Source organism: Oncorhynchus tshawytscha, linkage group LG09 (genome assembly GCF_018296145.1).
Source record: "Oncorhynchus tshawytscha isolate Ot180627B linkage group LG09, Otsh_v2.0, whole genome shotgun sequence".
In the NCBI taxonomy this organism is placed as follows: Eukaryota; Metazoa; Chordata; class Actinopteri; order Salmoniformes; family Salmonidae; genus Oncorhynchus; species Oncorhynchus tshawytscha.
This window is the reverse complement of record NC_056437.1, coordinates 61,280,460-61,297,272: the sequence shown is the minus strand read 5'-3', so window position 1 is coordinate 61,297,272 and position 16,813 is coordinate 61,280,460. Positions and strand designations below refer to the sequence as shown.

General features: G+C 45.9%; 1 protein-coding gene across 2 annotated transcripts; it reads left to right on the top strand.

Annotated features, from left to right (window-relative positions):
• Positions 1–44: 44 nt before the first annotated feature.
• Positions 45–10,712, top strand: LOC112235621 (telomerase Cajal body protein 1-like). Of its 2 annotated transcripts, none has more exons than XM_042327176.1 (11): positions 45–208; positions 499–1,002; positions 1,227–1,401; positions 1,610–1,705; positions 1,805–1,913; positions 2,118–2,206; positions 7,295–7,518; positions 8,632–8,849; positions 9,239–9,342; positions 9,597–9,740; positions 9,926–10,712. In XM_042327176.1, exons 2-11 carry the CDS (start codon positions 714–716, stop codon positions 10,152–10,154), a joined length of 1,677 nt encoding a protein of 558 aa, XP_042183110.1. In that variant the 5' UTR covers positions 45–208; positions 499–713; the 3' UTR covers positions 10,155–10,712. The 2 variants fall into 2 exon arrangements, with proteins under 2 accessions (XP_042183110.1, XP_024259862.2); XM_024404094.2 differs by having other exon boundaries at positions 45–226.
• The last annotated feature ends 6,101 nt before the right edge of the window (positions 10,713–16,813 follow it).

The window sequence follows — 16,813 nt, the reverse complement described above, 5'->3', positions numbered from 1 at the left end:
GGAAGGGCTATGTTTAGCTTGAAGTCTCGCGATAGTTCTGGTGAACGTAACATGGCGGTGTCTTGTGTTTACGAATTCGCAGCATGACTTCGTGACTGCTGCTATCCAAGTCCAGTGTGCTTCTACGTTGTTCTCGTTCGAATACTCAATTTCAGTAAAGAAGAGTTTCGCCTTTGCCGAAGAGGTTGTGAAACCTAATAGAAAAACCGTAAGGCCGACCAAAGAGGTAGTTAGCTAACATTAGTTAGCATCGCTAGTTGTCCATCTGTAACTAATGTTTTGTAGTAGCTAGTTAGCTAATTGCTAAACTAGCCGTCATTTAACCAACCCTCGCATTGAATATCATTCTAACAACACTGATGGCGTAATTTTGTCGATATTGTGATGTAGTGCTGAATGATTGGTGATATGTTTGTTAGCTACCTAGATGGGTTTTATTTGACGTGTACCCATGATGTAGTGTGTTCGCATTCAATTTCTCCTTGCCAACCCCTCTAGCCCTCCAGTGTCCCGTGCCGTGGGTGCTGTGATGACCACAACCAGACTGAGATATCCACAGTGCAGGAAGAAGCACCCTAGTAGCACCTACCACACTAACGTCTGACTCAGGCAGACCACCAGGGAGGCAGGATATACAACTCAGCACTGTGACACCGGGGGAAAGAAGATTTGAGAGGAAGCACTGAAGGATAGGACGAAATAGTGATCGAGAGATGTCTGGTCCAGTAGAGGGGGGTGAAAGTGGGGATGTGGCAGGAGTTGGGCGGGAGGCAGAGGCGGAAAGTGATCCTCCTCAATCAGCTCCACCTCTATCCCAGGGTGAGTGCTTGGAACTGGGGGAGAATAAAGAAGAAGAGGCCCCTCCAGCGGCTAAGCAGCCTAGGCTCAGTGGAGATGGGTTGGAGCTGAGTCTCAGCCTGGACCCCCCTGATACACATGGAGGACCCATAGAACAGGCAGGATTGAGGCAGGAAGACTTGGCTGTACTGACCCATAATAGAGGTAAAGTTGTTACCAGTTGTTGTATTTCAGGAAAAGCTTCCTTCACTGGTGTGCATCTCTCTAAATATTCTAAGTCAATGCTTATCATATGTTTGATTCACATTCCTTGTAAAAAAAAAAAAAACATTTTTTTAAAGACAGAAGATGGGGAACATAGCCTCTAGCCTCTTGACTTAATGGAATAATAATATTTAACTCATAATGTTTATCCATATCTGTTACAGAGGCCAACCAGCCAAGTGTGATGGAAGAAGGAGAAGAAGATGCGGGAGCCGAAGAAGTAGAATGCCATGAGAATGGAGGTCCTTGTGAGGATCATGGCACGAGAGAGGGAGGAGAGGAGAAGGTGGAAGAGGGGGAACAGGAAAGCTCAGCTGAAAGCACCAGCGAAGGACAAAAGTATGTGAAGAATTTTAGGATTATTCTAGGTAAATAATTTAGAACCTAAAAAATTATGCACACAGAGATTCGAGGTTTGAAGAGACATTTCGGCTGTGATATTTGGGTGTCCAAACCTTTAAATTATCCATCCACTGTTTTGTTTGTCCTCATCTATGTATTTCTCATGTACTGCGGCCTACTCTTATCCCCCCTCTCCTATCTGCAGCCTGGGTCTCGATTTCAGCCAGAACCCCCAGATGCTGACTGGTTCCTGGGCTGAGTACTCCAGCCTCCCTGAGAACTACCTCAAGGGCTGCAAATGGTAACTCCCTCTTAAAATATTGTTCCTTGGTTGATTACGTGGCTTTAGGCTCCATTTAGCTTTACAGGCTATCTGAAGAAGTAACTGTTAATTCTCCAGGGCCCCAGATGGCTTGTGCATCCTGACCAACAGTGCAGACAACGTGCTGCGTGTCTACAACCTTCCCCCAGAGATCTACAGCTACAACTGGGACCTGCTCACTGAGATGGTGAGGCTCTAGAGATTTAATTCACTAAAAAGCCAACAAAACAGAGAGGGATCAACCTTGAATTTGTCCAATAGAAATGCTTGTTTTCTGTTGCAAAACTTATTGCGTAATGAATACACCACAGGGTAACTGACACAAATGGCTAGGTTTCCCTTGGAGATCAACACAGTATTTATCTCGTGTCTCTCCTTCCCTCCCCTGCAGAGTCCAGTGCTGAAGATGGCAGAGGGGGACACCATCTATGACTACTGCTGGTACCCCAAGATGAGCTCCCTGGACCCTGACTCCTGCTTGTGAGTTCAATCAATCGAACGTTATTTATGAAGCCATTTTTTAAAAATGTCAACAGTTGTCACAAAGTACTTTAAAGATGGAATCCGCAGTAGGGTTAGCAGTTCCACTGTCTATCCTGCTTCTGTTTTTGTTTTTTGCTGGGGAACGTCACGCACCGCAGTCCCCCCAAAAATCATTACATATTCAGCTGTTCTATCACGCCTGCAATGAGGAAGTGAAGTGGCTATGTTCAGTGTAAGAGTGATAATTTGAAACGGGTCCTATACACTAGATTTAGAGTTATTTGGCAACATTAGTTGTGAATGATACAAACCTTAGGATGTCTTAGAAATCAAAACTTACATCGGCTGCATGGTTCAATGAGGCTCCCTTGCTCAGATATCGGTAAGTGGACTGGAGGCAGGGCATGAAAGGGATAACGAATCCAGTTGTTTGTGTCGTCCGTTTTGAGAAAGTACCTGTGTAATTGCACACCCAACTCACTCAGGTGCTTCGCTATGTCACATTTGACATTGTTCGTACACTTGAGTTCATTTGCACACAATCATACAATGATGGAAAGGCCTGTGTGTTCTCCTTTTTAATGCAGACAGAGAAGAGCGCCAACTTCTTAATCATAGCCTCAATTTTGTCTCACACATTGAATATAGTTGCGGAGAGTCCCTGTAATCCTAGATTCAGATCATACAGGTGAGAAAGAACATCACCCAGATAGGCCAGTCGTGTGAGAAACTCGTCATCATGCAACCGGTCAGACAAGTGAAAATTATGGTCAGTAAAGAACTTTAAGCTCATCTCTCAATTTAAAAAAGTGTCAATACTTTGCCCCTTGATAACCAGCGCACTTCTGTATGTTGTAAAAGCATTACATGGTCGCTGCCCATATCATTGCATAATGCAGAAAATACACAAGAGTTCAGGGGCCTTGCTTTAACAAAGTCAACCATTTTCACTGTAGTGTCCAAAACGTCTTTCAAGCTGTCAGGCATTCCCTTGGCAGCAAGAGCCTCTCGGTGAATGCTGCAATGTACCCACGTGGCGTCGGGAGAAACTGCATAGCCCCGTTGGAAAATCTTTATGGACTCTTTGAAAATGTGAATCACATTTTTTATATCTCGTACCCCCGACGGCATTGCGCGAGTACCATAGGGCGGCGCACAATTGGCCCAGCGTCGTCCGGGTTTGGCCAGTGTAGGTTGTCATTGTAAATAAGAATTTGTTCTTAGCTGAGTTGCCTAGTTAACTAAAAAAAGGGAAAAGATTCGGACCCTTTACTCAAATCAAATTGTATTTGTCACATGCGCCGAATACATCAGTGAAATGCTTACTTACAAGCCCTTAACCAACAATGCCAAAAAAGTAAGAGCTAAGAATAACAAATAATTAAAGAGCAGCAGTAAATAACAATAGCGGGCCTATATACAGGGGGTACCAGTACAGAGTCAATGTGCGGGGACACTGGCGTTGAGGTAATTGAAGTGATATGTACATGTAGGTAGAGTTATTGAAGTGACTATGCATAGATAACTCAGTGCTTTGTAGAAGCACCTTTGACAGCGATTACAGCCTCGAGTCTTCTTGGGTATGACACTACAAGCTTGGCACACCTATATTTGGGGATTTTCTCCCATTCTCTGCAGATCCTCTCAAGCTCTCTCAGGTTGGATGGGGAGCGTCGCTGCACAGCTATTTTCAGGTCTCTCCAGAGATGTTCAAGTCCGGGCTCTGGCTGGACCACTCAAGGACATTCAGAGACTTGTCCTGAAGCCATTCCTGTTGGAAAGAGAACCTTCGTCCCAGTCTGAGGTCTTAAGAGCTGTGGAGCAGGTTTTCATCAAGTATCTCTCTGTACTTTGTTCTGTTCATCTTTCCCTCGATCCTGACTAGTGTCCCTGCCACTGAAAAACTTCCCCATTCCCCATCACCATTCTTCACCATAGGGATGGTGCCAGGTTTCCTCCAGACGTGACGCTTGGCATTCATGCCAAAGAGTTCAATCTTGGTTTCATCAGACCAGAGAATCTTGTTTCTCATGGTCAGAGTCCTTTAGGTGCCTTTTGGCAAACTCCAAGCGGGCTGCCCTGTGCCTTTTACTTAGGAGTGGCCTCTGTCTGGCCACTCTAACATAAAGCCCTGATTGGTGGAGTGCTGCAGAGATGGTTGTCCTTCTGGAAGGTTCTCCCATCTCCACAGAGGACTTCTGGAGCTCTTCTGGAGCTCTGTCACAGTGACCATCGGGTTCTTGGTTACCTCCCTAACCAAGGCCCTTCTCCCACGATTGCTCAGTTTGGCCGGGTGACCAGCTCTAAGAACAGTCTTGGTGGTTCCAAACTTCTTCCATTTAAGAATGATGGAGGCCACTGTGGTCTTGGATTTCTAAAGCTGCATACATTTTTTTGGTACCCTTCCCCAGATCTGTACCTCTACTGACAATTCTGTGCCTCTACTGACAATTCCTTCATTCATTTCCTTCATTTCGTATTCTTCTGTACATAAATCCGAGACACTCCATTTAGTATAATGTTTTGGTATGTATTCAAATTGTTTGCCCATGACCCATTTTTGTAGGATATGTTACAAATTACAATTCTTGTTATGCGAATTTGCAAAACGTATGGTATGTTAGGAATTCTGTCTAGCTGGCTAATGTTAGCTAGGGGTTAGGTTAAAGGGTAATACATATGCATAAGAGGAGATAACCATGACTCAACGGTCAATTTTTACTGCCGCCATTTCTTATTTAACTAGGTAAGTTAAGAACAAATTCTTATTTACAATGACGGTCTACCCCGGCCAAACCCGGACAATGCTGGGCCAATTGTGCGCCGCTCTATGGGACTCCCAATCACAAATGGTTATGATACAGCCTGGAATCGACCCAGGGTCTGTAGTGACACACCTAGCACTGAGATGCTGTGCCTTAGACCGCTGCGCCACTCGGTAGCCCGAGTGACTCATGACTGCCAGTGTGGTGGTAATACAGTCACTACAACAGCCACCATATGGTTCATTTGACTCATCCTTCAATATATGAAGAGTGGTACTCAGTGGTGTTGGATTTGCCCCAAACATAACGCTTTGTATTCATGACATAAAGTTCATTTCTTTGCCACATTTTTTTCCGTTTTAATTTAATCCCAGAGAAGTTTCCTTCCTCTCCAGCAACTGAGTTAGGAAAAACGCCTGTATCTTAGTAATGACTGGGTGTATTGATACACCATCCAGAGTGTAATTAATAACTTCACCATGCTCAAAGGGGTATTCAATGTCTGCTTTTATTTTCACCTGTCTACCAATACTGTAGGTGCCCCCCTTTGCGAGGCGTGTTTGAATACTTATTGGCTATTTGTTTGGGACTCCCAAAAAGTGACATATTGCAGCTTTAACAGAACTGACTGTTTTTAAAGGGCCTCATTAAAGCACTGTAATTATTATGACTCTGTCTGTGCCGTGGCAAGCTGAGAGCAATGTTGCCCAGCCGTTACCGTGGAGAATGCCATTGTTACGGGTTGGCAAGGAGGCCGCTAACGAGGCCTCCTTATCAACAGTGTGCACCGCTTAACCCCCCCCACCCCCCCTCACGCTGCCTCCGATGAATCCTCTCTGATCAGTGCCCAGCGTGGGTTGTGGTCCACCGCACGAAACGAGGAAAGCAACATATCCTCTAGACTAGAAGAAGGAGGGGGAATGAGAGAGAGAGCGGGGTCATTGGGTGGAAGGGGGACAGTACACAAGGAGTGAAGGATCAAACCATAAACAACACGGAACGGAAAACATTTCTTCACAGCCAGAAGAAATGGAGGGAATGAGAAAAAAGGAAAGGGAGTTGACGAAAGAGAGCGGGGAGTGGAGGTTGAGAGAATGAACGACCCAAGGAGATGATTGTCTGAGGGATGAACCCCGTGAGAGCAGGACCCTGAGAGGAGCCAGGGTAACGGGGACGAGGATGCTAGTCGGAGCTGACGCACCGTGTGAACTCCGTCTGTGTGTTCAGACAGCATGACGTTTTGTCTGGTGTTGTTGAGGGTTACAGAGTGGAGTCAGTCAGGTGGGATGACGTGGCCCTAACGTTTCCTAAACATTTGTTCGGGGAGTCAAATGAACCGTATGTTTAGAAGACATCATTGCGTCATGCTCACAGGTGGACAAGGCATACTCCTGTTTGGGTGTCTGGGGAATGTACTAAGATCGGATTGGTAGAGATAGTAAAAACATGACATCATTTACAAGCATGTGGTGAGGGTCTGTGAGTGGCAGTGGGATTCTTGGCTGTTTTTGTCATATTTCTCTCTCTTTTTGTGTTTCTCTCTCTCTCTCCAGCTTTCCCTCCTCTCTCACGCTCTACCTACCCCTTTCCCTCCCTCCTCTCTCTCATGCTCTCTTTCCCTCCTCCCTCTTTCCTGCTCTCCCTCCCTCTTTCCCTCCCTCTCTCTGCCTAAAGCCATGTGCTGTACCCTCCTGTGGAGTGTAGAATGGTCACTGGTGTTCCTCCTTTGAATTGCTTTCTGGGCCAGCGTCCAGGCTAGCTGTGGTGTACCATTATAATGAGGGGATTCCCAACAGACAGAACAAAGACTCAGTGCCATAAGAGCACTGAGCCGCCCAGGCTAATTTCCTCTTGGCTAATTGAGCCTCAGTTCAGACAGTGATATTTAAGCGTTTATGTTGGGCTGTTAGGTTCCCCCCCACAGTTCTGTTCGTTGAAAAGCCATACAGTATGTCTGTCTGTTGATGGCTCGTTTTTTTGTCCATTATAAAGCAACAAACTGTTAGTGAATAGATAAGAGGGGCTGAATGAAATTCAAGCTGAAATAGTGACTGGGGAGTGAAGTACTGAAATGTCCTCTCTGATGGATCTGGCACAAAGCACTGTCTGTTTTTCAAGTGAGATGAAAAAATGACTCTTCCTTTGTCCTGTTGTGACCCACACTTGTTTCCTTTCTACCTCCATCATTTCCCTCAACCTCTTCTCTCTCCACCCCTTTTTTCATCCATCCTTAAACTCCCTCCATGTCCAATCTCTTCCTCTCCAACCATCCTTCTCCATCCCTTCTCTCCATCCATCCTTTCCTCCATCTCCCCCCTAGTATAGCCAGCAGCAGTCGTGATAACCCGGTCCATATCTGGGATGCGTTCTACGGGGACCTGCGTGCCAGCTTCAGGCCCTACAACCATCTGGATGAGCTGACCGCAGCCCACTCCCTCTGCTTCTCCCCAGACGGATCACAGCTCTACTGCGGCTTCGACAAAACAGTCAGGGTGTTCTACACAGACAGGCCTGGAAGAGATTGTGAGGAAAGGCCCACTGTAGGTTAGTAGACTAGATCGGGGTTTCCCCAACTCGGCCCTGGGCCGGGGGTACGTTTTTGTTTTTTTGCCCTAGCACTATATATCGGATTTACAATAACTAACTCATTATCAAGCTTTGATTATTTGAATCAGCTGTGTAGTGCTATTTGCTCAATCATTCTCTACAGTGTAGACAGAGTAATATCCGTTATAATTTGCAATGTCAGCTATAAATGGGGTGGCAGGTAGCCTAGTGGTTAGAGCATTGGGCCAGTAACCGAAAGGTTGCTAGATCGATTCCCCGAGCTGACAAGGTAAAAAAATCGGTTGTTCTGTCCCTGAACAAGGGACAGAACAACCGATTTTTTACCTTGTCAGCTCCCTGAACAAGGGACACTGTGCCTAGGCCGTCATTGTAAATAATAATTTGTTCTTAACTGACTTGCCTAGTTAAATAAACACAGGGGATCCTGGTAAGTGCAGTATTTTTCTTTCAAGTGATCAAATAATTCCAACGCAGCTGCATCAAATGATCTGATGTGCATACCACCCTGCACCACCCTGCATCCAACTGCTGGCTTGGTCTAAAAAAAAAACTGTATATATCCCAATGCCCCAGGGCAGTGGTTAGGGACATTGCCCTGTATAAGGTGCCGTCTTTTGGAATGGATGTTAAATGGGTGTCCTGACTCTCTGTGGTCACTGAAGATCCCATGGCACGTATGTTAAGAGTAGGGGTGTTAACCCCGGTATCCTGACTCTCTGTGGTCACTGAAGATCCCATGGCACGTATGTTAAGAGTAGGGGACTTAACCCCGGTGTCCTGACTCTCTGTGGTCACTGAAGATCCCATGGCACTTATGTTAAGAGTAGTGGCGTTAACCCCGGTGTCCTGGCTAATCATCCGTAATTATCCTCAGCTTCCAACTGGCTCATTCATCCCCCTCCTCTCCCCTGTAACTATTCCCCAGGTCATTGCTATGAATGCGAATGTGTTCTCAGTCAACTTACCTGGTAAAATAAAACATGTTTTCCTAGATTTCTAACCCATTAGTTATACCAGCAGCGCAAACCGAAACGGTCCTTAATATGTTGATCTGAACCCATGTGGACGCTGTGTGTGTTCCCTCCCCAGTAAAGAAGCAGGGTCAGGGTCAGAGTGGCATCATCTCCTGCATGGCGTTCAGCCCATGCCAGTCTGTGTACGCCTGTGGCTCGTACTCCCGCACCGCAGGCCTCTACTCCTGCCAGGATGGCTCTCAGCTGGCCCTGCTGCCGCCCAGGCACCACGGGGGCATCACACACCTCGCCTTCTCACCCGACGGACACTACCTGTACACTGGGGGTCGCAAGGTGAGCGAACGCAAACACAACCTCAAAGGGAGACATGGGGCTTAAAAGAGTTGTCCTTTAGAAAACGGACCACTCCGAGAGAGATTTGGGTAGGAGGAGCACAGTGTCACAGTGGAGAACGTGGTGGTTTTCTAAAACACATACTGTATTTACGCACTCATACCCACATTCTCTATCAGTGTTATTATTTAACTTGTAAGTCTTGAGGTGTGTGTGTTTGTTTAACTATTCTTGTGGGGACTTCTGGTTTTCAAGTGAGATGAAAAAATCCCCATAAGGTCAAATGCTATTTCGTAGAGGTTAGGGAAAATAGGATTTTGAGTCCCGACAGGGTTAGCTGTACAAGTGTGTGTGTGTGTGTGTGTGTGTGTGTGTGTGTGTGTGTGTAGGACCCAGAGATTCTGTGCTGGGACCTGAGGGACCCGGGAAAGATTCTATTCTCTCTGAAAAGGAATGTGGCCACCAACCAGCGGATCTACTTTGACCTGGACCCGTAAGTCCATACCCTGCATCTTGTCTTCCTGGTACTCTCACAGCTAACCGCAGCCCGCCAATGCCCCCTGTCCCCGTTCCACCATTTCAGAAACCCTTGACTTAGCACCTAATACCCTTGCACCCTTCACTACTCTTCATATTATGCTCTTCACAACTTCAGAGATTATACTCTTCACAACTGCTCTTCATATTATGCCATCTCTCGGTCTGTCTCTGTGTGTGTAGTTGTTAATGCTGACCGTGTGCGTGTAGGTCTGGCCGGTACTTGTTGAGTGGTGACACAGAGGGGGTGGTGTCAGTGTGGGACACCCTCACAGCTCCCCCCGATGGTAACCAGGAGCTACTGCAGCCTCAGCTCCACTTCCAGGCCCATAGGGACTGCACCAACGGCATCAGGTAGGCTTTACCAGGATTTTATTAGCATTGTTTGCCTGCTGAATCTATTTAATACACTAAATATGTAGATTTTTAGAAGTGGTCTCCCACTTGCTGTTTGGGGGCAGCAGCGTATTTGTCATTTCAATATCGCTCTTATTTTCTGTCAATGTCCCGTCTCTCTCGTCCCTCCATTCTCCCCCTAGTGTCCACCCCTTCATGCCGTTGCTGGTGTCGTCCAGCGGGCAGCGCCAGTTCCTCTCCCCGGGGGACAGTAGTGATGGAGACTCCTCGGGCTCTGAGGGAGATGTCGTGATGTTATCACCTACCCCAGAGGTCAGACAGGACAACGCTCTGACTGTGTGGTGGGCCGGACCACTTAGCCCAGCCGACGAGGGGGCGCAGGAGGAACCACTGCCGGTGGTGATTGATTGATTGTGGAGTAGCCCATCTCAAACCCCCCTCTGGACTGAACCAAATGTCAAACTGCCAATATGAGAAAATGTAGTAGTACTTATTCTGTTTTAAAAGTATGGCAATCAATATATTGAGTTGTCCCTTGGATTCAGCGAATTACAGTTTCCCCAGTCTCGAAGCCAAGGTACAAACTATTGTGAATGCTAACATGCTATTACAATTGAAAGGTAATGTGCTACAATGCTAGCAGGGAGTTTACCAATTCCAAATGTACTTTTAAAACCTCTCAGGTTCAGATGACCACCACAGCCAGACCAGGCCCTGTGTGTTGGATGAGCACAGTGTTGTGTTGAATGTACATCAATCTACCTTCCAATCATATGTTGCTCTAGGGGAGTGTTCTGTTTACCTCGTGTTAGTCTTTTTTTTATTGTTGCAAGTGCCAAGCTGGTGCCATGGCATCGCTATACATGCATCAGTAAATGTATATTTTTGTAAAGCCATGGTGAATATTGTAGTTTCTGAATGTATTAAAATCGGTAAGCAGTTAGCATAATTGCTGTAACCACAGACGAATACTGCAAACGTCTTTTTTTATTGTGAACGAGAAGACAGACCAACACAAACGTCGGTCTGTACTTTCCTATTCCTTTCCCAGCGAGTCAACGTGACACCTAGCAAGTGATCTACTGCGCACGGCCGATGTTCGTGCAGCCTTGGTCCTACACGTTGTTGTTGTGTGTGGGGAAAGGATTAGCAATATTTGTATAGGAAGAACGGTTGTTTTTGCAAGTTCTCTGTTGCTGGTTGCGGTGTAGCCTGTCTGCAAATCCAGGGAAACCACTGGAGGGCAAACTAACTGCTACAGGTGGATTATCGGTTTCACACAAACCTCACATGATTTTCCTTTTCCTGTGTCGGGATTATGCTGCAGCTGAATTAATGTGTTGTAAAAAATCTGTTGTATTTTGTCTCTATATTTAGTTGTTGTAGAATAAGCTATTCTAACAAGCCCAGGGGACTATATATATTTGTTTTCTGAGAAGGATCTGTCATATACCTTTCGAGCACACCCTCAAACAAATGCACACAGACGCACGTTGTAAAACCACGGGTATAAGTAGAGCTAAGTGCCAAATTGGAGAGCGACACTGTTGTGTTGTGAAAGTTGCTAAGCGACCGTCTTAGAATAAGTGAAGGGCCTCGGGAGGGTGACGTGGGGTACAAGATGGAGAAAGAGCGGGTGATAGAGCGTTCGTGCCGAAAGGGGGAGAACTTGTTAGTGCTGAATCAGTGGTGTGATCTTCACACAGACGAACAGTGAGCTGTGCTTTATCTAACTAGCCGAGAGTCTTCTTTTAGGAGTCTGAGGGTATTTTTAGGAGTCAAACAGAGAATGGGGAGGGTGTAATCCTCATCTATCCAGCCTAGGCTCGTTAGTAAGAAGGGTGTGTGATCTTCTGTTACCAGTCTAGGGGTGTATGTTAGGGGTTGAGAGCATGTCTAACATGGGGCTTCTACAGAGGATGCTGAACAAGACCAGCCTCTACACATGCTCTCCCACACACATCCTGGACTCAACAATGCAACACTCAAGCCGCGCTTTGTGTACGCAACTTCCACTAACAATGGAATGTAGAATACGGTTCTTCTTCCTCCTCCTGCTTTCTGTTTCTTCTCTTTATTTTTCTTCCCACTTCTAGACAGCCTCCATAAAAACTGCAAACAACATGAGACGTGTAGCTATGTCGTAATTCTACCTTCGTTCCAAGACACCTTTAAAACGTAATTGTGTTTTCTTGAGCGTTATTTACTTACAATGGCACAGAGTATTTGGTTCCATTTCTGATGAATGGTTTCTCGCCCCCGCTCTCTGCCTGCCTCCACGCTCTATAGTCGGTCAGAAATTATTTTCCTCCAAGTGGGGAATATCAAGCAAGTAGCTATATAAAATAATGACATTTTGAAAGACATTTGTAAACAATTATTCAAATGACCGTCCGCTGTTAGAGCAGTAATCCGAGGGAGAAAGCACTCAGAGAACAAACACACACATCAGTTTGACAAGGGGTAATTCAGCATGGAGAAAGAGGATGACATCTCTGGAGGGAGAATTGTAAATGTCTGTGTAAGCTGGTGTGTGGTGTTTCATGTTACACTGCTCTCTAGCTGCTCCACTCTTAAAGGAAGGGACATGTTTTCGGGGCATGGGAGGAAGGAAATGGAGGGAATAGAGCCACTGAGGGCTTGTGTCATCAATGTCACACTTAAGTTGTTTCCCTCAGAATGAAAATATGGTGGTTCAGTATAAATATGTGGTTCAGTGGCAGGGGTGGGATAAAGGGTCCTGTGGGGCTGCAATGTGCACAGGCTTAGTGTGCTAATGCTGCGCTGGAACAAAACCCTGCACTAATAACTGCACTCCAGGACCAGAGTTAGCTGACCTTGTTCTGTGTTTGGCTGTTGGTTCTAACAGTTCAGGGAGAGCAGTTTCTCTCTCCTTCCACCTCTACCTCCACAAGCTCCAGCCAGCTCTCTCTCCCCATTTGGAGCAGACTAAGGTGGGGTCCATACAGAGGGAGCCCCCCTCCCCGGATGGAGGTATTTCTGCAGAAGGCGGAGGAGGATAAAGCAAACACCCTAAATCAACAGGAGGTGGTAGATCGCACACTAAGACAAATCATGGATGGAACATTTCTATTTCTATGATCAAATCAAGTTAACACATTTAATAGCCCGTCAACTCATTATTCAGGCCGAGAAGTTGTTTCCTCGCTCTTCCCTTTTCCAAAGGCTTTAGAATTGATTGACAGACACATTTCCTCCTGCTTACACTAGAGGTGAAGGTAATTGGCATGTGTTTGTTCTATATCCAGCTGCACACACATCAACTACTCTGATCTCACCTCATACAATCCAGATGTGTTGGATTTCCACGTGAAATACTGACCTTGATTGACGCATTGACACATGTACAGTAGCATATCACTAACCCACACATTATATACATTACGCTATACATTATACACACTGAGACTAGGATCCTACCAGATTTTATATTTCCAATATGTTCTACTACATAAAGAATATGTACTTTAGCACCCTTCGCTTCCTCTCACTCTCCCTCTCCCCCCCCTCTCTCCCGTACCTCCTCCCTCTCTAGTCCCTCTGGCGGTAGATATATAGTTATGATGAACACGCCGTATTGAAGTGGCTGTTGAGTCTCCTGGCAGATAGGATGTATTATGGCTGGGAGTTTAGAGCCCTAGCTGGAATAATGGCTTCTATAATTGCACTCTAGGGAAAGGTACAGCAGCTAGCCCTAAGATTTCACTCTTCCTCACCAGCCCTGAGGCTGACTACCACAAACCACTGAGAACAGTGCCAATTCTAACCACCCATTGCTCTTTCTTTCCCTCTCTCCATCCCTCCTTCTGTTCCTCCTTCCTTTCATCTTTGCTTCCCTCTCTCCTTACCTTCCTTTGGACCTCTATCGCTTTCTTTCCCTCCCTCCCTTCCTGCTGGACAGGGAGAGGCCGAGCAGGGACAGGGAGAGCGGGTAGAGCAGCAGGCCCAGTTTGAGGAGTGCTTTGTGGGGCTGAGGGAGGAGATGGAGATGAAACTGGTAGTGAAGGAGGAAACACGCAGGAAGGATATGGGCTGAGATACAGAGAGAGGTGATGGAGGAGGAAACACGTGGGAAGGATATGGGCTGAGATACAGAGAGAGGTGATGGAGGAGGAAACACGCGGGAAGGATATGGGCTGAGATACAGAGAGAGGTGATGGAGGAGGAAACACGCGGGAAGGATATGGGCTGAGATACAGAGAGAGGTGATGGAGGAGGAAACACGCAGGAAGGATATGGGCTGAGATACAGAGAGAGGTGATGGAGGAGGAAACACGTGGGAAGGATATGGGCTGAGATACAGAGAGAGGTGATGGAGGAGGAAACACGTGGGAAGGATATGGGCTGAGATACAGAGAGAGGTGATGGAGGAGGAAACACGTGGGAAGGATATGTGCTGAGATACAGAGAGAGGTGATGGAGGAGGAAACACGCGGGAAGGATATGGGCTGAGATACAGAGAGAGGTGATGGAGGAGGAAACACGCGGGAAGGATATGGGCTGAGATACAGAGAGAGGTGATGGAGGAGGAAACACGCGGGAAGGATATGGGCTGAGATACAGAGAGAGGTGATGGAGGAGGAAACACGCGGGAAGGATATGGGCTGAGATACAGAGAGAGGTGATGGAGGAGGAAACACGCGGGAAGGATATGGGCTGAGATACAGAGAGAGGTGATGGAGGAGGAAACACGTGGGAAGGATATGGGCTGAGATACAGAGAGAGGTGATGGAGGAGGCAACATGTGGGAAGGATATGGGCTGAGATACAGAGAGAGGTGATGGAGGAGCGACTGAGAGAAGCAAAGGCCATGGAGGCTAAAGCCCAGGTGGGACAGATCTAAACGTGTGTGTGTGTGTGTGTGTTCCACAGCTTGTACAGACCCCTGTCTGATTCCACTCGCACTTCACCCCTCCTCGCTCTCAATTCAGGGCTTTATTGGCATGGAAAACATGTTTACATTGCCAAAGCAAGTGGAATAGATCATAAATAAAAGTGAAATAAACAATCAGAAATGAACAGTAAACACTACACTCACAAAAGTTTAAAAAGAATAGAGACATTTCAAATGTTATATTATTGGTTATGTACATTGTTGTAAAAATGTGCAAATAGTTGAAGTACGACTTCTACATTCTCTCTCTCTCTCTTGCTCTCTCGCTCTCAGGAGGACATGGAGAGGTGTGTTCGGGAGACAGAGGCACAGAATGACCAACAGACTCCCCAGGACAGACAGCATGGAATTTTCTCAAATGCAAAACAGGCAAGAATGTCTCCACATGCACACACGCATATATGCACAGCACACCCAGACGCTCAGAAATGTCTCCTCTTTTATCACGATCTCTCTGCTCTGCATTCCTCTCCCTCCTGTATACCTGCCTATAGGAATACTTCTCTGTCATTCTGTATAGTGTAAAGGGAGAGTATTGAGGAGAATGGGTCATTTGAGCCAAAGGGTTAAGTTGAGCCACCCTTGCTTGTAAGAAATCGTTCACAAAATGTATAGTTTGGCCAAATATTTAGGAAGAGGTCATTTCATGGAGTCTGTGAAGGAAGAAACCACATGGAAAAAGTGGTAAGCAAGTTAGGTCCAGAAAACAGATTTTCACCCAGTCAAATGAATTTTTTTAATGGTTTCATGATTCTTGACTCTAAACCAAAATACTGTGAATCATTTTAAGATTGTTCTATACATCAGTTGGGGTCTCTATAAGCTTCTATATGAGGTACTAAACCTAGCATGAAAGTGCATCCTTGTAGCTGTGTGGGCTAATATAGTCAAACTGTTTACCTTGGGGTAAGTTGACCCAATGGTTGAGCCAATGGCAAGTTGAGAAAATGTAAGTGTTTTCTTCCCAGGCATAATGCAAGGAATTATTGCTGCGATTTGAGGTAACAACATGTCCTGGCCTATGGTAAATGTGCAACAAAAACAATACTAAGTGTTTTAGGTAATGATTAAAAGACCAAAAGCGATTGTGTTTGGGAAATAAAGATTGACAAACGGTAGTGGTAATATTTAATTTAATACAGAAATATATAGGCCGACCCTGTCCCACAGCTCAAATTAACTTACCCTGTCCCACAGCTCAAATGAACTTACCCTGTCCCACAGCTCAAATTAACTTACCCTGTCCCACAGCTCAAATTAACTTACCCTGTCCCACAGCTCAACTGAACTTACCCTGTCCCACAGCTCAAATGAACTTACCCTGTCCCACAGCTCAAATGAACTTACCCTGTCCCACAGCTCAAATGAACTTACCCTGTCCCACAGCTCAACTTAACTTACCCTGTCCCACAGCTCAACTTAACTTACCCTGTCCCACAGCTCAAATGAACTTACCCTGTCCCGCAGCTCAACTTAACTTACCCTGTCCCACAGCTCAACTTAACTTACCCTGTCCCACAGCTCAACTTAACTTACCCTGTCCCACAGCTCAACTTAACTTACCCTGTCCCACAGCTCAACTTAACTTACCCTGTCCCACAGCTCAACTTAACTTACCCTGTCCCGCAGCTCAACTTAACTTACCCTGTCCCACAGCTCAACTTAACTTACCCTGTCCCGCAGCTCAACTTAACTTACCCTGTCCCACAGCTCAACTTCCATACCTGGGGTAAGTTGAGCCAAGAAACCACTTTTTGGATAAGCTTTGTTTTCAAAACTGTAATGTTTACATGAATTCTGGTTATTCCATGGATACATCCTGAAATATACGTAGATATCTTTGTTGGAAAGAAACTATATTTCCCTTGACAGAGTGATGCTGAATGTAAAACTAGATGATCATTGTACACGAAGTACGATTGATGGGACTTGCTTTAACTCTTTAAAAGTATATTTGTGGTAGTGAAGAACTACATAGAATAGGGTTGTATGTATAGATAGCTGTATATGTATACCTAGTGATAGCTAGCTGTAGTTCTATCTGATAAATGAACTCTCTAGGCTCACCGTAACCACTGAAAATAACATTTCCTGGAGAAAATGTGGTGCGCTTTAATAGCTTGTTTTAAAGTATGTATGGTTTTGAGATGAGTTC